The following is a 26,874-nucleotide window of genomic DNA, read 5'->3' on the forward strand; positions in this document are numbered from 1 at the left end:
TTTTTGTCTCTCACTGTAAACTGACACACTTTTACTGGTAGAAGCTGAGAGTATAGCTGTGGCTTCTGAGCAGTTGAGAGGCCACACTTCTTCCTGCATTCAGAATATTCCAACGTAACTACCAAACCAAAAAATCTCTTTAATTCTAAAGAATGTAAGTGTGTTCAGTAGGGTGGAAAGATCTGGGTCGACCTCTGTAGACATTCATTCAGCACTAAAGAAGCTGAATGTGTTACTCTGTAAAGAACTAAGCCTTGAAAATGCCACTGCTTTGTTTTCTTCCCACATGGGTCAGGTTTGGAAGGATGCAGACTTCAAGGCCCCGATTCAGCATGGTATTTAGGAAAATTCCTAACTTCCCACACGCTGACCCACTGATTTCAAGACGGATGTACTTGACAACAGCGCTGAGGTGCCACCAAGGGTGTAAGTTTAATAATTCACACACACACAAGCATTTGTCAGCTACAAGATAATCAGTAACACGTGGTGATTTAATATAAAAAAAAGCTCCTCTGAAAGCCTGGTTCTCATAGGGGAATCCTCTGGTATTTCCCACACAGATTTACTAGGAGAGAGTTTCTCTTTGAGGTGAACACGCATGCGTACCCACGCATGCACACGTGTGCGCACACACATACACACACGAGGATTGTTTTCTAACAACTGCCAAAATTAAAATACTAAAATATTACTAAAATAAAAATAGAGACATGAGCCTGAGTTTTAGGGCAGAGACACTGAAAGGAATCCAAAGGAGTTAAATTCCTTTTCAATTCAATAAGACATAACTGACTAATTCATTTAGGCTTTTTCATTATAACACCACCTGAGACTCCCTCTTCTTCCATTCCTATTGGTATCTCTCCGTGCTTATAGACACTGATAGTAACCTGCCCTGTTTCAGAACCATACTTATTCTTGACATAGATGCTGTATTTTCCTGTGTCTTCGTTGCAGACTTTCTCTATGGTAATTGTGACAACTGCCCCCTTCACATCCATTTTGTAACGATCTTTAAAGACAATAACCTTCTCATTTTTGAACCAAGTGATTTCTGGGTAAGGATCTCCAGATACACAGCAAGTTAAACACAGGGTCTGTGGGTAAAACAGCAGAAATAGATAATGAAGATATAAATGAGCAAGGAAATTCAGTTGATGAGAAATTAAGAAAAATAAAAATCAATTCTCTTAGATTTTCAATAGGTCAGATTCCAGGAATGACCACTCCTTTTCCTGATACCCTCCAGTACAATCAGGATTAACCTGACTGAATTTACTGGGCCTGACTCATATTTGTGCTACTGTCTTTTTATAGCTTTCTTACACTGTCTAGTGGTACTTAAATAGGCACAAGGTGAATTTGCAAGTACTTGACAGGATTTTTATTCTGCCTGTGTACCAGTAAAGGGGAATGTAAGTGGCAAGTTTATATGATAGGAAAATCATGTCCAGCACTTAAAGGCCTTAGTCTAAGCCTATAAAATGGGAAGACAACAGAAAGGATCTGGCTGTGAAACAGACCCAGGAAGCAGTAACATCCAAAACCTGCAAGAAAGAGGTTCTGTGCCACAAAGAGCACCTATATGTGCAGAAGCACACGTGTGTTTGGAAGAACCATCAACAATGAAGGGGGCGGATACAAGTATTACCGAGGGTACCACTTTACACCTTTGGCACTGCAGTAGCTCAGAAAAGCTGCTGGGAACATACAGGAGGGGAAAACAAGTAGTTTTCTCCCCATCAGTTATTCTTCTATGTCTGTGCAAGAGCCAATTATACCAACAGTTACTCAATATTACCTTGTCCTCCATGATGGTGGCAACATCTGGCAGACCTTGGACAACTCTGGCGCGACCTGGGAATGAACAAATATGACCTTTTAGTTTTATGTGCCAGTGTCCCACTAGGCTTTGCTTCACAGAAGGAAGGAAATTAATTTACTCACACTTTTCTGCTATTGCTGCTTCCCTGCAAGTGAGAGAGATAGAATTATAGTTGTTTTATTTATTAGGCATTGTATTCTCAATACAGAATATGACGCTCAAAATAGACTTAGCTGTGAAAATATTTAGGCAGAACTTACTTTAACCTTCTGTGCTCAGCCAGGGCATCTTCAAAAGCTGCAAGGAATGAAAAGGTTTTAGGAAACGTTGCTGTTTATTTAATTTGACTTAGTAGATTTAACATAATGCATCCATGTTGGAATTACAGGTATTTGTGCCCATAGATATGTATAGTTATCATCTAGACAGTATCTATATCTGCTTTAAGGAAATATGACTTTATTTTATACTACTGAAATAAGTGGGATCTCGTACTCCTTTTACAAAGAGAAGTCCAGAGGAGGGTACCCCTCCCCCCAGCTTTGAACAGTTGGGTAAAGTCTTTGTAAACCTGAAGCCACATTCTCTTTTCAAAGATGCCACCTGTAAACTCTGTTGGTCTGTGGAGGAATCGGACACATCCTAGAGGCAGCTGCCCTCCCACTCATCCTTTCCCCAGGAGTGCCTTACACTATTTCAGATTTCAGGAGCAGCAAGGCTTCCTAAACACTTCAGTCCTTTCTGCCAAGTACTTCTCTCCTGTGTTTCCCCTGACTTCTATGGGCATTTCATTGTCCTGAACCCAATTTCAGAGTGTGCTCTCATGGAACTGCGGCTCCAGCTCAAATAAGGCAGAGAGTAATCACTGCCCATGATTCGAATGAATCTTGGAAAGCAGCTCGGGTGTGTCTCACTCCTATGATGGTATCGTTTGACTCAGCTTACCTTGTCCAGACAAGTCAGTTGACAGTTTGTGAGACTTGTTCCCGTCAAATAACTCCAGGGTGTATTTTCCCTTATCTGTATCTGTTGGGTTCAGTATGTGAAGCCAGATCTGATTCATTGTGCTCCCAGTTTTCAGTCTGTCACGGCTTTCCAGTTGTTTCTCCCTAAGTAAACAAATGATATAATTTCAACAGTATTTAGCAGAGCTGTAAAAATTAGAGTGCTAACTTTTTTTAGACCTATATTGCTTAGAATAAGAGCGTGGGAGTCAGGACCTCACTGTTAATTTCATGGAGAATTATGTGCTCAGTCACTTTGGAAAATCTCATGGGGCATCTAGCAGTGCTTTTAGGCAGTTTGCCAAGGGTCTAAAAACTCTACAAAAAGAACTCTTAGTTCTTATTTAGGAAATTAAATAGGATTTAGATGTTGAATATTTTTACACGTTTAGCCCTTAAACGTTATTAAAAATTGGCCTTCTTATATACATGTGTAGGTGGTACCTAATAAAACAACATTTCTCTATTTTATGAAGACATTCTGAGGCTAAATTAGCTAGTGTTTGGAAAGAATTTTATAATGTTTGGGAATACTTGTTAGTCAGAGTGGGGTAATAAAGTGGTGTAGGGAAGTAAAAAGTAGTAGAAATGAAGAATTTGAAAAAAACAACAATTTCTTTTCCTGTCTGTAACTGAGCAATACCTCCAATGGTACTGAATCCACCTTGGATTCAGGACTCCGTAAACCTTCCAAATATGTTTTGGAGACTTACTTGTGATACCAGGTTGTTTTCATGTAGTCTGTGTAGTACTTCACATCTGTGTAGATTTTGATGCCTTCTTCAGTAGGCTGAATCTTCAGAGGTGTCGCAGAAAGAGCTAATAGTGTAATTGAAAGACTGACATTGAGGAGGATGTTCAAGAATGCACAGTTTTCCACATTACACAAGCAAAAGCCCAAGCGACCTATTAACATTTCTCCTGGAGAATATGGCTAGGTGAAAGCTGGATGGAATTCTACCTCTTGAAGACCCTGGATCTTTTAGCCAACAGAAAACTGTCAGTATCTCTTCTAGAGACCTAGGTCTGGAATACACATCTCAGATTGAAATAGTGCAACTTGCCCAAATTCACAAAGCAAGTGATGTGACAAGGAGTGGGCTGCTGGCACGTAAAGGCCTCAGATTTCATTTGTAAGTGCAGAGGGGTTTATGTCCCTGGGTTTATTTACTGACCATCTTCCTTGATAGTTCAAAGGTGCTTCTACAGGAGTAGTAAATGGGTGGTATCGTACTTGATCCAAACCCAGCTCCTGAGTGGTTTGCTCTCATCATGAGATCCCACCTTTCTCCCCTTCCCTTATTACTATGTCAGCTGCTGAGAAAATGACATACCACTGATCCTACACAGCTCCTTGAGAAGGTCTTCAAAGGCTGCAAAGATATAAAGATTTAAGTGTCTATAAATACAATATTTAGCAAATCACATCTGATCTATCAACTTAATTTCGTTATATTTAGAGTGTGTTACATCTAGTAGTTATTCATTGCCTTTTTCTGTTGCAAAGCTTACTCAGAATGGAGTTTTTGCCACTGACTCAATTATTTTTAGATGCTGGGCATTTCTTACTAAATTTAGATGCTTCTATCTTCCTTAGCACTCAACATATGCAACAGACTGCCTCACAGAAAGCAGATTTATGTAGCAGGTTTAAATGATAGATTCCAGATGTCAGGGTAGGACTTAATCTTTGAGAAGCAGAAACTTCTGATTGATGCTGAATTGAAGTGACTGAAACATTACTGAGCTTTTAACTGTGGTGCTTGACAGAATTTATAATGCAGTCACAGCTTGATAAGTGACTATATATGTAAATGACATTAGAATGTCAGAACTGCATATTTATTTTTCCATTTCCAGAGCATATTCAGAACACTGAAAAGTGAGGCAGGACTCTGTAGTAACATGTAATTATTTTTCCACTTGATGGTGTCTTTAACAACTATTGTGTCATTGTAATTTAGCCTAGGTATTTTTTTCACTGGAAATGAAAGTTTGTGGAAATTGAAGTTTGTTCTCCTGTTCCTTCAGAGGACTGGCTAAACTTGTAGTGAAAAGTTGTCTGTGGGTTATCAAATGAAGTACAGTAGGGACAGATGCAAAACCAGCTCTGAGATCAGATACAAAGGAGACTTTTATTCTGTTTATTGGGCTCTGTATAACTCTTGCAGAGTAAGATACTGTTTTACCTAGTGCATTTTATGACTCCAATCTCATATGAAATACTTGTGATTTTTAAAATGATCAGCATATATATATTTATGCTATAGTAGATCAGAAAACTCTTTAAATTTGACCAGTAACTTTTTAATGCAGGTTCAAATCCCTACAGAAATAGGTAGGAACTATAGTAATTAACAATGTGGTAGAAAGTTATGAAATTTGTTTTTAAATCCAAAATAAATCCCAGGCAGGGGTGTGAATATGTATTATTGCCTGATACAAGGTTCTCTTACCTCCTTTTGTGAGCTCAAGTTGGGTGTAGTCCTCTCCTCGGTCATCTGAAACAAGGGCTTTGTATTGGCCCTCGTCTGCTTTGGTTATCTAGCAAATATATATGTACATATGTAATATTTATTTTTTAAAAACCCACAAACACACACCCACCCCCCAACAGAAACGTCACGTATCATTGAAATGGGGCAGGATTTGGAAAAGGGGGAAAAGCCAAGATTTTCTTGTTCCCTCCCAATGAGGGAACTTCCAGCCTGCAGCATTGCTGCTGGTCCTCAGGCTTGTGTGAGCAGAGATTCCCCTTCACATACATTTACCTGCTTGTTTTCTAGAGCGTTTTCTCAGCATTTGTTCATTTCCCTTCATTTAGTGGGCACTACCCAAAACACACATTGAACATTAATAGAGATCAACCCATACTTTTTGCATTTTCATGTGATCACCAAAGTCTCCGAGTTACTTTATGTTTTTCACCTTTTTAATAAGAAGGGTTCCCATGCCAGTCTGTGGATCAAACACACCGCCTGCTCGTTCTTTCCTATTGAAGAACCATTGGAAGCTGGTGTCCTTTCTCAGGTTTGTTGCCTGTTTGAAGTCAACATTTAGAAGTCAGGGTTCCAAATACATTTTATATCTGAATGTTTGGATGTCCTTCTGATGTGAAACATCACTTGCATTAGAAGATTGCTGCAGAATCTTAGAAACTTCCTTCTTTATTAAATATCTGTCCAAGATATACTATCTCTTAACTTTCATTGGTCTGCAGATAAGCATTTGGATGAGCACTGTTCATACCCTTCCCTTAAAATTCACACCTCAAATTTAATGATAAAGAAATTGAAAATGTGCGGCTGCATCACACAGCTGTATGTACCTTGCAGGTAAGGAGTACTTCACAGTTCTCAGTAACCTTCCATTTCAAGTTCTCTATAAAATGTGGACCTATAAGGGAAAAGAAATCTCTTTAGCGGTGCATTTCTGGGGCTCTGAAGTGTTACCTACAGAAACGCCTCCATCTAGTGGTGAATCCCCGCAGTGGGGGCTGGAGGGAATGCTTCATGCTCTTACTTCTGCAGGCAATAGGGCACCACAGTTTAGAGCATGTAATTATTGGGGGGGTTGTATCGTCCTTCGGTAACGTATGTTTGTTCTTTGTTGAGGAGTCCTATCTTAAAATGTAGTTCATGAAGCTGCCTAACCACTCCTTTATGACTCTACTTTGCATCAAATCAGTGTAGGAGGTGATAGATATTTCCCAGGTGAATTGCAATAGGATAGAAAAGGCATATACTTTCTGATTTTCTTCCTGATTCTGGGAGGGTAAACTGGGGGACAGATTACTTTATATGCACTTTCACCTGATACTGAGCATCTCTGAAGACAGGAGACTAGACCTGTAGTCTAGTATGCTATCACAGTTATTAAGTGAATATTATTATCCCTGCTCGAAGGGCATCACCTTTCCAATTGTAGTATTTTTTCTCTGAAACTGTCTTAGAAACTTCCTTATTCATTAATAGAAGGTGGGGGATGAAATGAAAGTGGAATGCACTTTCTTTTTAAACTTATTTAGAAAATCCTGTTTTCTACAGGGAAAGTGATTGGATCTTAATGACACGGTATATATTCAGATTGGACAGTTTTCACAATTCAGAAATGTTCAGTGCTACAGCACTGATGCAGAAGATCCATAGTGAGGACTGTGGCTAGCATGGCTAAAACTATTTATAAATTATTTTGACTTTTAAGAGCATGGCAGAGCATCTTAAAATAAGGAATCTTATCCTAGTGTATTAATAAGTTTAAATAATAGACTTTAAGAAGGTGATTAAAGTATTTAGAGCACTCAGTGAAATAGCTTTGCTCAGGTTTTGCCATCCTGTGGGCACAGTTTCCACAAGTCGTTAACCTTACCTTGCTTTTTCTTCCATTCTCTCCTCTTTGCATCAGCCTCCTCTGCAACTTTAGCAAAACCTGGAAGAACAGAAATGGTCAAAGTCAACAACCTCCCACTGTTTCTCAGTGTAACACTTTAGAAATTTCTGATCACAAAATGCATTATCATTAGGGCCTAACATTTATTTTCATTAAAACAAAAGTGTGTCTGAAGACCTGACCATTGTGCATTTAGGAAATGAAATGGGAGTCTTGACATGCAAAAAGGTAGGCTGGAAGCCCTGAAATTAAAATGTTTAAAAAGTAAGAAACACAGAAGGCAGAGAGCATAGATTAGACAACTGCATGTAACTTCAGTTATCTCTACTTCCTTCATTGTCAGCAAAGAAAAATGGGCACTTTTAGAGCACAATTATTCAAACTTATTTTATATCCTGAACTTAGCATGTGCTGAATCACTCAGTAAAACCCTATTTCTCTCCACCGGTTGTAAAGGGAGTCAAGGAGAGTTGGCATTTTATAGACATTTTCTGTTCAAAAGGTTCAGAAGCTTTAGAAGGTCACTTGAAAGCAAACTGTTTGCAAGAACTGAAATCAGAGATAGACATTCTATGGGGAAGTATTTGAATGAGAATCTTGTTACTTTCTATTTTTAATTAATTAAAAAAGGCTCTCTGTTCTAATATACAAGGACCCTTTATGTTTCATGTTCAGTTTGCTCTGTTGCTCGAGTACAGTTGACACTGGTTACTTTATTACATTCAGTTTAAAGCAATTAACCAGCTGTTAAATACACTGAATTTTCAATCTGATCCTGTTCTGAGATAAGTGAGTACATGTAATAATACATGTCATAGAGTTTACTGCCAAGACAGTCAGTTTGCCATAGCAAGAGAATAACTAAAACATTTGAAAAAAACCAAACCCTAGGCATTCCATTGGATATTTTGCTTTACCAGACCATTTTATCATCGGGACCCTATTTATGAGAACAAAAGCTTCAATTTACGTTAAAGAGAAATTCAGATAATTTCTTACATGATTCCTGGGCTGTAAATGTGTGCTAAAATAAATATTTGTTCTCCCTACTCCCCGTGTACCATTATAACTGTCGGAAATACTTTGGGGCCTTAAGTGCCTGGATAACTTTCCACTGAGCACGGCAGTCTATATTTGATCCTGAATTTCCACTTACTTTCATCCACGAGAACTAGGGTGAATTGATTTTTAGCTTTTCCATCTTGCAGCTGGGCTGTGTATATCCCTTTATCGTCCGCACAGAAGTTCTGGATTATCAGTTCTACAAGACCTTTTCCTTTGACAAAATTTATTTTATGTGTCTGTGAAAAACAAAGGAAATATGGTAAACTGAATAGTTTTTCCACAGTGGAACTGTTCCAGATCCTGGCATAGCATCTTCCAAAACATGCAGATATTTCAGTCCTTTTATATATGTATCCTTATATATTTCCCTCATCTTATAGGAGTAATGGAGCCGATGCACTCTGATATTCTATATTCTGGGATTCATCTGTTATTTATTTATGGATATAGCTATAGTAGAATTTAGAGTTTTCTCTGGGAGAAGGTTTCCCTTAAAACCACACAACACAATGCATTCTTTCTTGTTGGGCATTACAGATTTTTCAGCTTACCAGAATCTGCATGAATTTGAGTCTAATAGAAATGTTGCACTTAATTACAGGTCTGTGGTATATAATTGCATATTTGGGCAATGATGAGTAATATTACCACCCTCTTGACATCATGCAAGCAGTACTGAACCTTTTATACATACACCCCGAAACCTGCCAGGCGCTTAAACAGAAATATCATCATTATGCCTTACCACCTTGTTTGCTCTAGGCAAATATTATCATTACAAAGAGCTTGACAAATACGTTGTAATTGTGCATGACCATGTCAGTGCTCCAGTGTAGAAAAGACAGCTCTGAGAACAGACAAAACCTTCAATAAATTTGCTACTCATTGCTTTTAAAAAACCCAACATTGCAATAACAGCTCTGAAATTCTTTGGCCTAGTCCTATCCCATGGATAGATCTGTGCTTTTTGTTGTCTCGGCGTTGCTACACTGCATTTAACTGACAGGCGAGTGATTGATACTGTTCTTCATTCTCAACTGTTCTCCCCTCTGGTCCTGTCATTCCAAATACTTTTAAAATGTTATAATATTAACTTGATATGGGAAGACAAGGAAGAGGCTATGCAATTTTTTAAATGCATCAGAAGGTTGGAGTGCACTGTAACACATGATGCAGTGTTAATTCCAGCGCCTTGGACTGAGAAATAAATCACTTTCATCTGCTCTTAGAATTCATGAGATTTATCTCTATTCCGTTGAAAGAGACAGGGTGGGAAGCTTGCAGCTTTGCTTGGTAAAGCAGGAGAAAAAGAATCCTGTCTCATTGTAAGAGATGGATAGTATTTAGCATCCACTGAAATGAGTCGGGTTTGTTCATCCAAGACAAAGCTCCCTCTCCCGCACAGGTCCGTGTGTAGTATCAGATGAATTACACTGAGGTTTGTGGTCAGAAAATTCCCTTATAAAAGGGAGGTCTCTGCTGCAGGAAGATTGTCAGGGGCAGCCTCCCAAGAGGAGGGGATAAAAGCAAAGCTGGCTAAGGAGGGGACACTCTCTGAGTTACCACTGCAGGTTTTGCTGGGGGGAAGATTGTCAGGGGCAGCCTCTCAAGATGAAGGGATAGAAGCAAAGCTGGCTAAGGAGGGGACGCTCTCTGAGTTACCACTGCAGGTTTTGCTGGCCACAGCACTGAGGAATATTACACTGTCTTTAACTAACAGCTGCAGTGCTGCAGCCTTGCTTGATACCGGACAACTTGAGGATCGGACAGTTTGGCTTTCTGTTTATGCACAGTGAAAAATCAAGCTCTAGACTCTTCCAAAAACACACATCAAAATATCTGATGGGAATTTAGAAAACTGGGAATGTAACCCATTTGCTCTGTCTCCCTGTACAGCAGGGGGAAGTTAAGTCAGAATTAAAACCAAAACAAACCCAAACGTACCGGAGTGCTTGTAAGCTCCTTGTCATTGAAGATTAAATGCAGCTCTGCATTTGGTGACAGCTTTTCAACCTCCAGCCATAGCCGCACTTCTCCTTTCTCCAGAACATCAACGTTCCACCCAGAGATCAGCTTGATCACTGGAAAACAAAGCGAACCACGGAGGGGAACTCACAGGTGACCACAGACTCTGGCTCAGCCAGGGGGATGCCAGGGTTCCCCTTTCAATATGGTCGTGCTTCCTACTGGTTCAACTTACATGGGTTCCTGATATCATGGCTACGTTTCAATAACTTGTCCAGATCTGAAATGCAAAGAGTAAAAAGTCATTTATATTAGTACAACTCAGCCAAAATGAATTCATTGTATTAATTTAATTTAATTTGTTAATGAGCTTTTTTTATGTCAAAAGATGATAAGTACAAAACATTCGATAGTGGGGAGGACTAGAATAGGTTGTGAAGATTATTCTTAGTTATGTCTGAATAAAATGTTGGTCATATCAATTCAAGAAACATGTTAAAGAAGTTTTAAATCACTGTGACAGTGTAGCTGTGTGTGAAATCTGAACTGTAATGGAAAGAGCATGGAATCTTTTCCAAGGGGACTGTAAAAGACACTGCCCTTGAGCCTTCAAGGAATGGGAAACATCTTTCTAATGATGCCACTATCATTAAGTGACGTCAGTCACTTACTGTTCCTCTACAAGAAACTTTCCTCTAAGAATCTAATATTAGAAAATTATGGCTCAGTAGATTTTTGTTCTTGGCAATTATTAGTTTTTACCTTCTTTTGTTAAAGTGCAGCTGGCGGAGATATCGTCATCTACATCTGTGACCTCCACTGAATATATACCCAGATCCTTTTCTGATGGGTCTTTCAGTATAAGCTTAGATCTTAGAAATAAAAATAATAATAATAATAATGATGATAATAATTATATTTTCCTCACAATTATGTCTTCTGTAACAGAATGAAAAACACTTGATACACCCAGAACATCAAATAGAGCACTCATTGCCATTTATATATGACACTGAGGCGCAAGGCAAATATGTTAGCAATATGATGACTGATGCTTCCTTTTTGTGACCTGAAGGTTGCCCTGCATGCCCCATCTTACAGAGACCAGAGCTGAGAATCAGGGACAGAGATTTGCGGTTCAATAGCATATATGTATTTTAGCTAAATATTGGAAAGAGAGGGAAACATTTGTCTTCACATTTTTTCTCAGTGTTTAACATGTTCTTTATTCAACAGTCATATATACTCACTTATTGCCTTTCTCTTCAATCTGAACTCTGTCAGCATCTGGTGGTCCTTCATAGTCCTTTGACCAGATGAATTCGGAGGAGTCATTCTTCTCAGGAGCTTCAAAAGCCATATAAATGAAGCCCTCTTCATCGACCCCAACTTCAATTTCATTTGTGCCTGTATGAGGAAAAAACCCACAAAACACTCCTTACCAAAACAGCTCAGGGCTTAGCTTCTGGACAGCTAACTCAAAAAAACCCCAAAAAGAAAACTAAGCGCTAAACCCCAGAGTGTACAGCTAGAGTCAATTAATTTGGGCAGTTTGATTTGCTAATCTTTACTTCGACTGAAGTTCTTTCTTGCTATGAAACATGTAGGTGATGTTTCATAAAGGAGTTTTTTGCCAGGATCATCACAGTATTTACAGACTCGCACAATCTCATCACTTTTAGTTTCATACCGGGCTTGGTTTTAGCCACCACAGGGTCTGAGGGGAGTGAAGGGGGTCCAATTCCAGCCTTGTTCAGTGCTCTTACTCGGAAAATATAACATTTCCCCCTCTCCAGATCTGAAATCTGCAGGTAACAATAACAGGCATTAACATAAGAGTAAGTGAGAAGGGACACTTGGATACCAAGTGCATGTACAGACCTTCATGTGGGTGGTGGCTATGGACTGCTTGTTTATTTGAGTCCATTCCTCTGACCCTTCTTCACACATGTCTATATAATACCCCGTGACTGGTCCTGCTCCCGTGTACAGTGGTGCTTCCCAGTGTAGCATCAGGGACGAGTCTCGTACCTCAGTGCACCTCACGTCGTAGGGGGGGCCTGAGCAAAAAAGAGCAGGCTGTCAAACAGTAACATTAAGAAATTAAACTGAGTACACTTTGTTTGAGTTTGAGATCAGAAAGCAGAAAGTTTTAAGATCACAGAATCACAGAATCTTTTAGGTTGGAAGGGACCTTAAAGATCATCTTGTCCAACCGTCAACCTAACTGACAAAAATAGACCCCCACACAACAAACAAGGAGCATCATCACTAAACCATACCTCCCAGCACTACATCAACCCGTCTTTTGAACACCTCCAGGGATGGGGCCTCCACCACCTCCCTGGGCAGCCCATTCCAATGGCTGAGAACCCTTTCAGTGAAAAAATTTTTCCTAATATCCAGCCTGAACCTCCCCTGGTGTAACTTGAGGCCATTTCCTCTTGTCCTGTCGCCTGTGACTTGAGAGAAGAGACCGACCCCCACCTCTCTACACCCTCCTTTCAGGGAGTTGTACAGAGCAATAAGGTCTCCCCTCAGCCTCCTCTTCTCCAGGCTGAATAACCCCAGTTATTTGGGGTCCAAAAATGAGTAGTGGGTCCACAGGAGATGCTTTCTATGGTAATGAACTGTAGAGGGAGGTTCTAGAAAAAAGCATCCATCAGCTGGTTTAATGGTATTTGCTTCGGTGGAAGCATACAAAGATGTTAAAATATTAGATCCAGAGTCTTCATTCTGTGGAAAAACTATTAAAAACACCTGGTTGCTGCACCGGTGTAATGCAGAAATAATACCCTATGTCTGAATTGGAATGTCCCTAGAAGCACGTGTGCTTTTCTGTTCTGGGAGCTACCTTTACACTCATCTATAGGTTTCAGAAGTGCCTTGGACTCACAGGAGAGTGAGGAGGTAACTTGGTGATACCTGGGGATATTTTTCTGGCTGTTGTTTTCACATGAGAGATACCTGGTTCTGGCATCGTCCATTCCTCACATCTGAACAAGTCGCTGGGTTCAGACACTTCCCCAACACCAGCCATGTTCACTGCACGGGCTCGGAATTCGTACAGGTGACCTTCCTCGAGGCTGCTGACCTTTGGGTTGAGAAGTGCAAACAGACCATTAGTACAGCCCTGCATGGTTGTAGTCTTGTGAGGGTGAGAAGAGAGTTCTCCACTAGAGGAAAAACAGCTCAACCCTGGTTATAGCTGCGGTTTCCTCTATGCTTAAAGAAGGACAGGATTGTATCTGAAGTGAATACCGTGTAAACTCGTTGAGGAATTGGGTGAATATTGACTTCGTGCCAATCTGGTTCAGAGGTATCGTGCTGATCTAGGAAATAACCCAGAATCTTCGTTCCTCCCTTGCGCTTCGGGGGTTTCCAGCCGATGGTCATGGCAGTCTTCCCACAGTTGAGAAGAACAAACCCGTGTGGTGCTGATGGACGAGCTGCATGGCAAAGGGAGAGAGAAACCCAGGCATAATTCACTGCAGGCTTGGGGTCTAGGGATCAGGAAAAAAGGTGTGGGTATGGGATAAACTGGGCTGAGGTAATTCTATTTGCGTTAAGGCCCCCTAATTCCACTTTTGCAGTGTAGACGTATTTGAAAATGACCAGATGCTTATTTGGAAGTCACAGTAAAAGACACGGATGTGTCTCAGGATGTTTCTTGCTTATTGCTTTATGGTTTGTCTGACAGAAAAGATGGAAACAGTGGGTTGATAAAATGAAGAAGATGGAGGGTTATGGTGGTTGGTAGGATTTTGAAAATGCCCCTGGAGAAATTCACAATGCTGATTTTGAGATACCAGCATAATTGAGTACTTAAAATGGTCCCTTGTACCAGCGCCAAATTAATACTGAAAATGTAACACACTGCTGAGTCCAAATGCTAATTAACTCTGTCCACCCTTGACAAGTATAATTGATGGCAGAAGCTGCAGGGTAGAAGAAAATCAGTTCCCTGTTGCTTTGCTTTGCTTATTAGAATCACAAAATCACAGATCTCTCCACATTATTATCACTACATGGAATAATGGCTATGCACGATATATACATTTTTAAGGGATTTAATTTTTGTGTGTATGTGCATCTCTATGTTACTCCTTACCAATAGCTGGCCTCACAACGATAGGATCTGTTTCTGGTGAGCTTTCGCTTAGTCCTGCCTCGCTGACAGATTTCACACAAAAGACGTATTCTTTTCCAGGCTGCAGCCCAGGAACAGTAAATCTAGGGGAGCAAATTAATATGTTTTGTGTTTGACTGTTCAAAGTACAGGTAAACAGTCTTTTGAACAGACAGCAATACATTTTAATAAGGGATTGTTACTTAAATAATCGTTATTTGCCATTGCAAATTAAAGTGCGCTGTGGCACATAAAATGGCTACCAATAAATCAGACAATGAGTGTAGATCAGATATAGAGGTGTCACGCTGCGGGCTGGCATTGTCACTAGAATAAACAGGACTTTTTAATGGACTTTTTCTGCTTGACATGTGACCCCCACAGCTAGAGAGGTATTCTAAATCCTGTGTGTGAGTGACACCAACTTACTCTACTGGAAAGCAAGCAAAAAGAAGGAATGTGGTTCTGCTGGTGCCACGGGGTCAATCTACCTTCAAATCATAGAATGGTCTGCGTTGGAAGGGACCTTCTGCAGATCCAGAGTCTGTGGAGACACAGACAGGCTTTGCTGTCGGTCTGGCTTTGGGTGGAAAAGCGAGACTTTGAGCAATGCTTAACTCTAAAAGAGGAGGTGGTTGTGTGTGCAAGCCTATGTGTGTGCGGTGAAGGAAGTTTTTTTTTTTTGTCTATCTGAAACATGATTCCAGCCATAAACAGAAGGATCCAGGTTGTCACCCTGTCTCCTTTCAGTGGGGTATAATAGCTGAACTCACTCGTTACACGTCACAGGCTTATTATTCACGGTTTGCCATTCTTCTGTCCCAGTCTCCCGGCAATATATGTAGTAACCAAGAGGCTCCAGACCATCTTTTAACTTATCCCATTGCAAAAACACAGATGTCTTGGTGTCTCTGAAAGCTAAAACCTGAGATGGTGGAGGCAGAGTAGCTAAAAAAAGAATAAACAGAGGAAAATGGGGGGGGTTAAAATTAATGATTAGAAAAAACATTATCAGTGAGTTGGCCTGTTTGATTTATTAAATTTTCCAGAGGATCATTTTCAAGTTAGAGCAAAATACCATGAACATTGTCCCAGTCTACAGCCTATATTTTTATGTTTGGGTTTGCTACACCTCATATTCCTCTCCCTTACAGCCCATTGATTCTGCAGAGTTACACCTACTTAAATCTTCTCTGATGAAACGAGACTCTCATAGAAACTCTTACGTAACTCCAGTATGAAATGGAGTTCACTCTTGAAAAAAAAGCACAGTACGAATGAAGACTTAAATATAGGAGAGTATGAAAAAATAAAAAAGAGTGAGTGCTCATCTCTTTGCATAATGGAAACATGGGCATGAGTCTTTGTGTCTCGTACTGTTGTCAGTTTGGGAAGAAAACAAAACAAAACAGCACCACGAAGACCCCTGTTCTGTCTGAAGCCCCCAGAAACTGGCTGCTTCAGCAGTTGCATCATTCCTTCCAACACTGCCCTGCGTAACCGCTCTCTGACACAGTGCTGGAAGCACACTTGGATTAAACACAAACTCAACTGTTTCTTGTTTTATTAAATTTAATTCTCCCATCGTTGCTCCGTTAGATTTACACTGCGCTGACCAACTGCAAAGTAATTAAACGAGGATTTAAGGCTTTAAGAGATTTCCTGATATCAAAGCAACTGCTGTGTAATCATATACCACGAAGTTTAAAGGAAAGGGGGGGCAGGGGAACCCACGTTACTTTCATAGTACATCTCCTTTTCCATATCGTTAGTGTAGAGCATATTAGTGAAATAATTACCCAGTTTTGCTCCAGCTGTTACAGGCTCACTGGGCAGGGATGGCTCACTGATTCCATACTTGTTAACGGATCGCACGCGGAAACAGTATGATTTTCCTTTAACAAGATCAAAGAGTGCAAATCTTGGGGAATTAACTGGCATATCCAGATTAACCATTTGCCAGGAGTTGCTGCCTACAATCGACTGTAACGAAAAAGGTGATGATTTACAACTCATGGTGTAACTTGAGCTTAAAACCCTCCTGAGCAATAACAAAGCCGATCTGGACCAGAAAGTAGTTTTTTAAAAAAACCTTAAAACCAACAAACGAATAAAAAGCCAAAACAAAAACGTAAATTATGTATTTCTTGTTGGTATACCCACACTTTTCTTCCTTGGCAACAGAGGGCCCCTTTGCAGCAGAAATGGTACAGCAGGTGTGAAAGGAGGTGGGTAGAAGATAATAATTAATCAGCGATATCACTAGTGGGGAACAAGAAAATGCACTACTGTGCAGTTCTTCACAGCTTTTCCACACGTGAGGGCCCATAGGGCAGAAACAGCCATCCTGTTAAAGCTCTGTTACTCTTCTATGGTGTAAAACTTACTTGTTTATTCTTTGTTAATCATTACTACTTGAGTTGGTGTCAAGAGTCAGGATCATAGCTCAAGTCAACTGCGGAGAGAGGCTGAGCAAGCCATTTTTGAGGCTGTAGTTCTCCAGTTATCAACACAGTGAATGGCCTTGGCTCTGCTATAGACCAGCTGAGAAAGAAATTAATCAGTTCTGCAATTTCCCTTCCACATGATATTCTTTTCTTACCTTTTCCACATAATAATTCAGTGGGTCTCTGCCTCTTGGATCTGGTTCATCCCAGGCCAAAGCCACATAATCTTCTCTGACCTCGCTTGCACGAACATTGGTGGGTGGCAAGGGAATTCTAATGTGTCCTATGGGAAGTCAGAATAGGCTACACTTTAGTTATAATGTGGCAGGAAAAAAAAAGTTCTTTTACAACTGATTATGCTTTCCTACTATAAAGTAAGATTCTTTAATATTAAGGAGGATTAAACCCTTTGGGGACATAGAGACAAACCAAGATTATTATAAAAGGCTTTGATATTTAGGATAGTTTCAGATCCTTATGCAGCTTGCAATGATATTTCACATATAGTTTCCTAAGTGTGTTTTCTCCAGAGTCATGTTATTACAGATCTCATTGTTGTATAACAATCGTTTCTCTCTGAGAGAATGGCTCAGTATAAATTTGAACTTACCTTCCAGGTCATCCTTGGAAATTTCTATTGTCCTGCCTTCGTCGTATGGAATAACTGTAATGTCAAACAGGGCAATGTTATCCACTAAGAGAAGATGCTTGGGGCTTGTCAACAAAGACAGAGCACAGGACTGTCCTTTCATTATATGCATATTTATACATTTCATTACACATACAATGAAATGTCCTAAGTGGTATTTTGACCTTTTTCCATTCAGAATATGGAAGGTGGGTGCAGCACTGCCACTGCAGCAAAGGCACAGCTTGCCAGTGTGTTGCACACTGTGTGTTGCATATTTGTGAGAATGGGGAGAATCTGGACGAACTGCTTTCAGTTATACCTGCAGCCTCACATTGTGGTTAAGGAGCGCATTTTCCTGGTTTTAGTACAAACCTGTCACTCTCTTGTCCTTGCTGGGGTCATATGTTGTAACTGGATCACTGGTCTTTGAAGGATGACTGATGCCCTTTTTATTGACAGCCTTTACTCGGAACTGGTACGTCTGGCCTTCAGCGAGGCCCAGGACAGGGTATCTGCAGGTTTTCACAGGCTTCTCATTGCACGGGACCCAGTCCTCTGACCCAGCAACACAACTGAAATGAAACACAGCCCGCAGAGTTCCTTTGTGCTTTTTCCACAATATGTCCATGAGCTTTTTTTGCTGGAAGACATACAGACCTTTCAATATAGTATCCCAGGATCGGACTTCCTCCATCATCACTAGGTGCTACCCAGGAAAGCATCAAGCAGTCTTTATTTACATCATGGCATTTCACGTTGAGTGGGGATCCAGGTGCACCAGCTGTTTCTGCTGCAGCATCTGTAGAAACACCCATTTTAGTCTGTACTAAAATTTCCATTCAATAGCTTAATTTTAAGTGTCTAAGGGCCTACATCTCAGCAATACAAGTCATATTTTCTGATATCTCAATCACTACTGTAAATAAGATTTGGACATTTTGATAATTGTATCCGTGCACAAAACTAGGAGATGTTTTCTTGTGAATGAAGTTGTGAGTTCTTTTATGCCACAGTATTAGCAAAGGAACCTCTGTTCTAAGTAGAATGGAATCCTGCTTATACCTCTAACAAACACATAAGTGGTCTGCTCCTTATATCCATCCAGCGAAGGGATGCGGACGGTGTAGAACCCCTCATCTTCTTTGTAAGCACATGACACCATCAGAGAAGCCTCCCGGTCTTGCTGCTTTAGTTCCCGATGTTCCGAGCTCTGCAGCAACTCACCTGCAAAGCATGAGAAGGGGTAAAGGATCTCCCCCTGAACCAGCTGAGTCAGGAACGGCATATTTCCAAATGCAAAAAAACCCACAGAGCAAGATGGGAGGGATCTGTAAGCCACTCCTGATATTATTATTCTGCCTCCAAGTTATGGTCATGGACTCTGTTCCTACTTTGTTGCTGTGCTTCTCTGTTCCCTTTGTACACAAATGCAGAGCAAAAAGCATGGTCCTTGGCCTGAAGAGCTTGCAGTCCAAGCGAAAAAGAGTATTAAAACGTGGCTTCAGATGAATTAGTGAGTAAAAGGTACTCTTCACACCAGGTAACTGGATGCTCTGAAGTCTGCCAAGTGTTATGCCAGCTCTAACTGAGGATACATCACAGCTCAGCTCTAGGATCTTTTGTCCAAGCAGTGCTCAAAACCAAGGAAATGGAATGGCACATACTGTGCATTTTGTGTATATCTGTCAGATCTGAGATACAAACTCTGCCCGAATTCTCCTCAAATCACTAAAACTCAATAGGTCCTGCTGTTTTCACAGCTGATTCTGGCAGAAGGGCTGGAATGACAAGACCAGTCTTGCATTGCTTCTGCTTTCCAAAACTTCATAGCACAGAAAGATTCCCTGTTTGGTTGAGCTCGACATCCTGATTGCCAGCAGAACACCACAGGATATCCAGGGTTTTTTTCACTAGAGAACCATTGGCTTTTCAGTGAATTAACAAACACTTGGAGCTTTTACACTATTCTTATAAGCAGAAATACATCATCGACTCCAAAACATATTACTGGTCTCATACTTTTACAAATGAGAAAAACGTACAAATTAAATAATAACATTTGTAGCTTGAGAAAAGTTCAGAGCAGCTCAAGAATCCTGAATTCTAACTCTCTTCTGTGAATATTAGATCACAGCTTTGAATTCAAATGGTATATCCATGGAGGTAAATGCATATAAACTTATCTGTTGCATACAAACCATCTCTGAACCAGGTAATGTCTCGTTGGTGTTCAAGTAAATCAGAAGAGAAGTAACAGGAGAGGGTGAAAGGCTCCTTTTCTCTTGAAAATAAGGGTTTCAATGGAAAAGCAAAATCTGCTTCTCTGGCCATGAGGGATCCTATAAAATAAAAGTCAGCGTGATAAAGAGACTTCCTAGAGCCTTCCTCCTTGCAGTATTTTTATTACCAAATCTTTAGATGGTACCCAAGCCTTGCACTTTCACGTGCAGTCAGGCTAATAGGAAAAGCTATAGCTCAGAAAACAGGAATCAAATTGCTTCAGGCTATAAAAATACAATAAATAATAATAACAACAATCATTTACTCACTTTTGTATATTTCTGAATCAAATCCTGACTCCATTCCATAATATTCTATAAGACAAGAAGAAAATATATTTAGCAACCCTCCTGCCAGTGTTTATCTTCCCCTCAAAAACGTACAACAATGCTCAGCAAACTATATTTTTCTTTCAAATCAGCTCTTAATGTGAACCTTCAAAGTGTCATCATGTGGTTTAAACACATGATGGGGTTTAAGTAGCATTCCCAGAGGATCGTGTGGGATTCTTGAAGGCTATGAGTGACTGGGACTTCGAGCTTTAACCAAAAGAAAGGATATCTGTCCTGAGACACTCAGGTAATTCCTGGAGCTGAAGGAAGTGTGTTCCCTCCCAAATCACTTGTTTCAGCAGCTATGGGTTCTTTGGAGGCATCATCCCTGAGCGCTGACCTGCTTCATCTGATCTAGCCTGGGAGAACTGCTGGCACCCCAGCACGAAACAAAATGATTTGGGGCTGAAATCTAAGAACTGATGTGCTTAACACAAGATGATATTGAGATACTTTCTTATCTTTATAAGCCTCAAGAAAGCCACAGAAATTAATGCCTATTTTTTCTGTGATTGAAGCTTGGCAGTAGCAGAGCTCACTCATAAACAACAGATTGAGTGTTAATAGTGGAAGAGGAAAGAAATATAAGGCACAAAAGGCAAAGCACAGCCTCATCCCCGGTCTTGTGAGACCCTTGGTGATATCTTTAAGAAAAGTGAACTTCTGCTGTAGGAACCACGGATCCCGGAGACCCTCCCCTGGCATCAAGGGCATTCCAGACAGCATGGGGCCAGGAGAAGAGATACCATCGGCCTGCCTGGGGGACGAGGAATGTTTCCAGTAGAGGCAGGATTAAGGCCTTGGTGTAGTCTCTATTTTCAGAACGTTAAATGCAAATAGCAAAAGGAAGAATCATGTTACGGGGATGGCATTAGACAGGGTCAAGGGAGAAGGAACAGGGTGGGCCGCTCACCCGCAATCCCAAGGAACAATGTTTGTGAGCTGTTTGAAGTGCTCGTCAGGCCTGATGAAGGACAGTTTAATCAGGCACTTAGAGGTGAAGAGAGCAGTCCCACCCCAGGGTTCCGTGACAGACCACAGCTCTTGTTCTACCATCATGCCTGCTCTGATCCTAAAGATGCTGACGGGAATTGGGAGGAGTATGTGATTATTGCCATGGATTATTTTTTTTTCAGACAGCTGCTTCTGCTTTATGGCAAAGGCCCAGTTCCCGAGTTCTGGAAGTGCTGTAAGAACCTTTCTAGAAGAGAAGCTTTGCACACATGGTAACTTCTTCTGTGTTTCTGTGTTAGGGCAAGGGGAATTTAGGAATCTGGGAAGGCTCGCAAATGAAGGTTTTCTGAGCTGTTATTTGTAACCCTTTAGAATTGATGTGTGCTGCGTATTTCCAGATGTGCTGAATTTTGACATTGTTTAATTAAAGGACCTGAAAGATATCATAAACAATACATTTCTATTACAATTCTGGAGTCACATTCTTCTGTACACGTATGTATCCCCAAACGGTATTCAGATGTGATCAAAACATGGCATGCAAAGGATAAGGGTGATAACATAGCCCATGACAGAGCCAAGACTATATGAAAGCACTAACAGTAAATATACTATTTAAACCAAAGAAGACGCCTCCTGTCTGAAAAAATAGTTGAAGCTGGCTTTGCAATTCAGCCAGTCAAAGGAACCCAGCTCTTCATGACCAATAAGACGTCCAAAGCAAATGTGTTCCCTTCATATTCCTCTGTCACCATTTGAATTACACCCTCGACTCTGTCAGTCCCACTGAAGTATTTAGTTGTCTACAGTTGTTTACAGTTCTGTGGGTCTATTCTGTTCAGGCTCTTTACGACAAAATTGTTATTTATAGATATATGTATCTATATATATGAAATGTGAACAGCTAAGCTATGATCCTATGATCATAGGATGCATCAATATGCACTGCATATTTCTTAAAGCTTGATATAATTTCCCTTTTAAGTACTGGTAGTTTACTTCCTTCACCATATGTCTTGTGCAGAATGTGTATCTATGGAGTCTATGCCAGTTATTTTAAGAACACAGAGATCCAAAGAAGAAAATCCTGTATTTGCTCTTGGTAGTTACTGATTTGAGAGAGAAATTGGGTATTCTATGCAAAGTTGCACTGAGAAATCCCCTTGAAAGCCACAGTACTTGTTAACCAATTTCTTGCTTATCTTTAGAAATGCAGCAGACTCTTTCCAAGCCTGTTATGTATTTAACTGTGTGGCTGTTTCATATCAGTCCAGAAGAAATAAGTACCTAAATTTAGGACAATTTCAGCACAGTGGAAGGACAGCTGTGTCCGTATGGAATCTGAATGATTTTGCCTGAGTCTAGAAGTGACCGAGAGAGACAAGCTGTTATATCAGCCATATACATATTAGTTAATGATATTTAAGGATTATTTTACCCGCTTGTGCTTTTCCCTCACTAATAACTGAGAAAAATTATCCTCTAATCTTAACAGAGCGCTCCCTTCTTTCCTTGTTTTTCCAGAGTGCTTGTATGTTCCTATGATATAATGTATATCATTGAAAATAATTTTGAAGAATCTAAAGAATCTGTACATTTAAAACCCAAAGAACATTTTTTACTTACTCCTGACAAGCACTGTAGCAAAGGAATAAGCCTCGCCGTATTGATTCTTAACTTCAACACTATATTCAGCAGAATCTTCCATGGAGCATCTGGAAAAAACCATTTCCCCTCCATTTAGGTTTCAGTTATTGTTCATAATTCATGGGACATATTCAAAGGGGTTAATCCCAGAAGTTAAAAGTAGGTATTTGCTTTTCATCGAAAAGCTGCTTTTCCTTTTGATTAGAAGGATTTCTTCTACTGAGTGGTCAATTTTTTTCTCTTGATACACAAAAGAATACCATTTCAAGTAATGAACAGGCAAAAGGCCCGTGGAACACTTGGTTCCACTGAAGATATGCCTGTATCTTTATCACATGTATAATTCACAGAGTTGAACTAATGGCAGTCTGATTCCATTGATCCAGCCTGAATCACATTGGTACGTCTGCTTGTGAAGTGCTCTCCATGTGCATGGCCTTACGCTGAAAGAGGAAATTTTGGCCATGCCTAAAAAGGGCAAAACCAAATAAGACTCTAAATTTTTTTTTAAAGATTTTTAAAACCTCATGCGCTGCTGTTGAGGTTGCTTCCTAGTGGCAAAGGTGTTGCTCAGACACAACACACTAAAGTCAATCAGGGTCATCACCCAGAAGAATATTCTCTTTTTTTTATTTGTTTAGCATACATAAACAGGGAGTTTTGGGAAAGCAGGCCCTATTCAACCAAAAACACAACTCAGTCGAGAGCACATACATTACCTGCTGATGTGCAGGGTCAGCATCCCAAACTGGTTTTTGATCTGGTATTTTCCTGCCGGGGCCAGGCGAGGATCAATACGGACTCCGTTTTTATACCTAGTTGAACACAAAGGAAACACACTGCTTAGGAAAGGATGGAGAAATTGGCTGGTAAAATTAAGACTTTATTTTAAAATTAACCATGTGAAACCCAACAGAGGCACATCAGAAGTGAGGAGTGGACACAATTCCCTCTTTTACAGGTCTCCCACATCAATCCAGAACAGCCTGGTCCTAACCTAGATCCCTTCCCCTGGTCCTGTGTCTGCTCCTTCCCTAGGGCTGCCTGCAGACCTCCCACGGGCAGCTTAGTGTCCGCTTGTTCCTTCCTCCTCAGTTTACGCTCCCCGCTTTGCAGGTTGTGTGAGGGAGTTGGAGCAGATGTCTCTTGCTTCTTTGTGTTCACTGGGGATCTGTGGGAGGTTCATATTCTCTCTGCTCTTTAAAGAATTCAAAGAGGTTGTTCTGGAAGGACACAGGACATCAGGAGCTCTGACAGTAGCCGAGCGAGCTGCCTACAAAGTCATTAGTAATCCAAATGTTTGCATACTTCAAACCTTCCATGGGAGGAATGGTCAATCGCTTGAACTAACTGATCAAAGTACACTTTGCAAATTGTTTTTTGAGGTGATCTTCTGTTTATTTCTGTCCCTCTGTTATTAATGGTAAACACTGCAGTCAGGCCTGGTACATGACACTTCCTTTTCTGTGGTTTGATAAATACGCAAAGCTGAGTAAATGAGAAAGTAGGTTTGTATTTTACAAATTGTAGACCCGATAGACTCAAAGCTGAGTAAATGAGAAAGTAGGTTTGTATTTTACAAATTGTAGACACGATAGCAGTTTAATGCTAAAACTTGCATGGTATCCAAGGTAGCCAGGCCCCGATGGTGTGTGTATGAGTGATGATTTAGTGCTGACAATAGATTCTGCTTTCCAAGACTTAAATCCTGAGATTGCCTGCAGGATGGAGGACGGCACCAAGGGGAACAGGGAGGTCTACGTGAATGTCAGTCCTATATTAGAAGGAGCCCCTAGAAATGTCCATTGAATACTTAATGTCTTTACTGGTCCTAACAGCGGAACGGGAGAATTGAAAGTGTTTTCTGTGATTTCTGAAGCTCTCCCTTCCTTCTTTCTAGCAGAACACAGATGTTACTCCTTTAGTGGCTTCCTGAAACCACATGTGCAGCATGAGTCATTGCCATCGACCAACCTACCAGGTCACCTGTGGCGGTGGGGAAGCCAGGACTGTACATGCCAGTGTCACTTCCATCCTCTCCCAGACCGCATGGACTCTCAGGGGGATCCAGAACATAGGTGGTCTCCCTGAACGCAGCTCCATGTATTCCTTCTCCTCACGTGCCTTCTCTAGAGCCTATGACAAGGACAGACTAAATAAAGGCAACAGAAAGGGATTATGTTCTAACTACCCAAATTCCTTTACAAAGTGACATGAGTGATAATGCTTCAGTGCCAGGAGTATAAGGCCTTATTTCTAATGGGTTTGAGGTTGTGCTGACAACTACTTAGGTTTCGTATCCTCTCCAGAATGCTAGTTAGTCTTGACAATTTTAATCCTGTTGGCATTTCTGCTACCAATAGAGATGTCTGATCTGACCTTCCTCCGGAGGGCTTTCCGGTCGGCTCTCACACGCAGCAGCCTGCAGTTCCGAATAATCTCCTTTTCAAACTTTTCCATGTCATTCCCAAACCGAACTCTCTTTTGCCCTCTCTGTTCTAGCTCTAGGATGGCAGCTTCCCTTCTTGTCTTGTAATCCCTGCAAGAGAGGATGATAAAAGCCAGCGAAAGTTAGGATTATACTTTTTTTTGTTTTGTTTTGGCCTTCTTTTTTTGTTTTTATAGCACATATTTTTGGTTAAATCAGAACAAGTGGTAAGGACAGAAACATCAGCTTGCATGTGTTATGGATGTCAGGCCACTATGGCCCATTGGAACCAGCTGTGCTACCATGAGATATAACACTTCAATGGCACAAGAAGGGGATCACTATATGACCACTTTTAAACTCCGGTGGGGAACTGGGAAAAGGATTAAAGGAAGGAGGGATGTTGCTAACTGAGGTTGTTCAGCCATCACAGAAGGATGGACAGCAGGATCATTGCCAAGATTTTCTAGGAAAGAGGGGAAGTTCAATCTGTTACCTTTAATTGATTAATCTGACTGTATTTTTCCATCTATTGCTATTAAACCTGCTTTCTTTTAAGCCCTTGCTTGTGAGCAGGACAATATTGCTCATTATCACAGGTACGAAGGCGATATAATTTCATTTCCTTCATTTTAGCTGAGGTCTGGTGGTTTTTTTTAAAGGAAGAGCCTTAAAGGTTCTTTAAGGAATTTTTTTCTTTTAAAGGAAGAACCTCTTGATTATCCTGCTCTTTTGCTTCTAATAAAATGAGTTGGAACCTGTGACCCCCGTATACAAAGGCGACGTTTCATACAACAATTGTATTTGAGTTATAATGATTTCTGACTTACTGTGGTATTTCGGCGACCAAGGCAAGGGCAGCTGCTATCGATAACTCCGAAAGGCTGAAAGTCTCTTCTTCCTCACTTCCGGAGACAGATACACATAAAAGAATCCAGAAAAAGTTCCATAATTTCATAAACTCAAAATTTAACAACTCTGTGAATGCTCAGTGCTGCATGTAGAAAGTCCTGTCTGGACCTGATTCACTCGGCCTGTCCCTAACTCTGTGCCTTACCTGGTTTTGAACTTTTTCTTTCTCATTGTGGAGGTCATCTGCAAGCTGTGTTGCCTTTCCTCCTTTTGCTCCTCCTCTCTGTGATGGAAGAACGTTCGGGTTCCCATGCTGAGAAGTCAAATATGAACTTTCTTGCTGGAAAAAGAATGTAAAGTGGCTTTCAAATAAGACACCTTAATGGAATCTCTTTAAGCTATCATTGAATCTTTGCTTTGCTTTGATGTTCAAAGGCCATGAATGAAAGTTCATATAATACTGTGTTCTGGCTTTCAGACTATAATAATAAAGGTCATATAATACTGTGTTCTGGCTTTCAGACTATGAATAGGGTTTGTTTTGTGATGCTTCTGTGAAAAATGGAATCAGATGAAGAAGTTACTAAGTCTTTAAAGGCAGCTGAAGCTGTAAGAGAACAGTAGGTAGGCAGCACTTTCTGGGGAGATTTGGTTTCCTAGGACTGATCTTAAGCTCTAAACCTGGTGGATATTCTTCCAGGGAGTTCCATTAGATCAGACCCCCAATATAGCACGAAGGAAAATGAGGAGCACCATGGAAAGGGAGATCAGAGGGATAAGGAAGATCGGAGACAAAATAAGGTATGGAACATTAGGTAGTGAGATACAGAGGAAAAGGTTAGAATGTAAACAGTCTGGAAACTATATTGCAGGGGAAGCCATGATGCCAAACAGCCTCTGACCTGCCACCCAGACTGTGATTG

The 26,874-nt window shown here is 40.6% G+C and overlaps 1 protein-coding gene across 1 annotated transcript; it reads right to left on the reverse strand.

Annotated features, from left to right (window-relative positions):
- Window positions 1-577: 577 nt before the first annotated feature.
- Window positions 578-26,263, reverse strand: MYOM3 (myomesin 3). The gene is made up of 36 exons (XM_014948623.1): window positions 26,157-26,263; window positions 25,930-26,004; window positions 25,051-25,210; window positions 24,650-24,807; window positions 23,391-23,486; window positions 22,651-22,739; window positions 20,008-20,052; window positions 19,657-19,797; window positions 18,521-18,682; window positions 18,116-18,257; window positions 17,831-18,030; window positions 17,438-17,491; window positions 16,983-17,110; window positions 16,180-16,363; window positions 15,154-15,328; window positions 14,363-14,484; window positions 13,513-13,700; window positions 13,219-13,345; window positions 12,133-12,311; window positions 11,942-12,056; window positions 11,502-11,658; window positions 11,014-11,123; window positions 10,487-10,531; window positions 10,231-10,367; window positions 8,378-8,522; window positions 7,201-7,260; window positions 6,161-6,228; window positions 5,761-5,871; window positions 5,289-5,376; window positions 4,167-4,205; window positions 3,546-3,651; window positions 2,774-2,937; window positions 2,089-2,125; window positions 1,951-1,973; window positions 1,805-1,860; window positions 578-1,100 (listed from the first exon to the last, which is right to left on the reverse strand). Exons 1-36 carry the CDS (start codon window positions 26,261-26,263, stop codon window positions 801-803), a joined length of 4,293 nt encoding a protein of 1,430 aa, XP_014804109.1. The 3' UTR covers window positions 578-800.
- Between the last annotated feature and the right edge of the window lie 611 nt (window positions 26,264-26,874).

The sequence above is a fragment of the Calidris pugnax genome, unplaced genomic scaffold (genome assembly GCF_001431845.1).
Source record: "Calidris pugnax isolate Ruff unplaced genomic scaffold, ASM143184v1 scaffold162, whole genome shotgun sequence".
Lineage (NCBI taxonomy): Eukaryota > Metazoa > Chordata > Aves > Charadriiformes > Scolopacidae > Calidris > Calidris pugnax.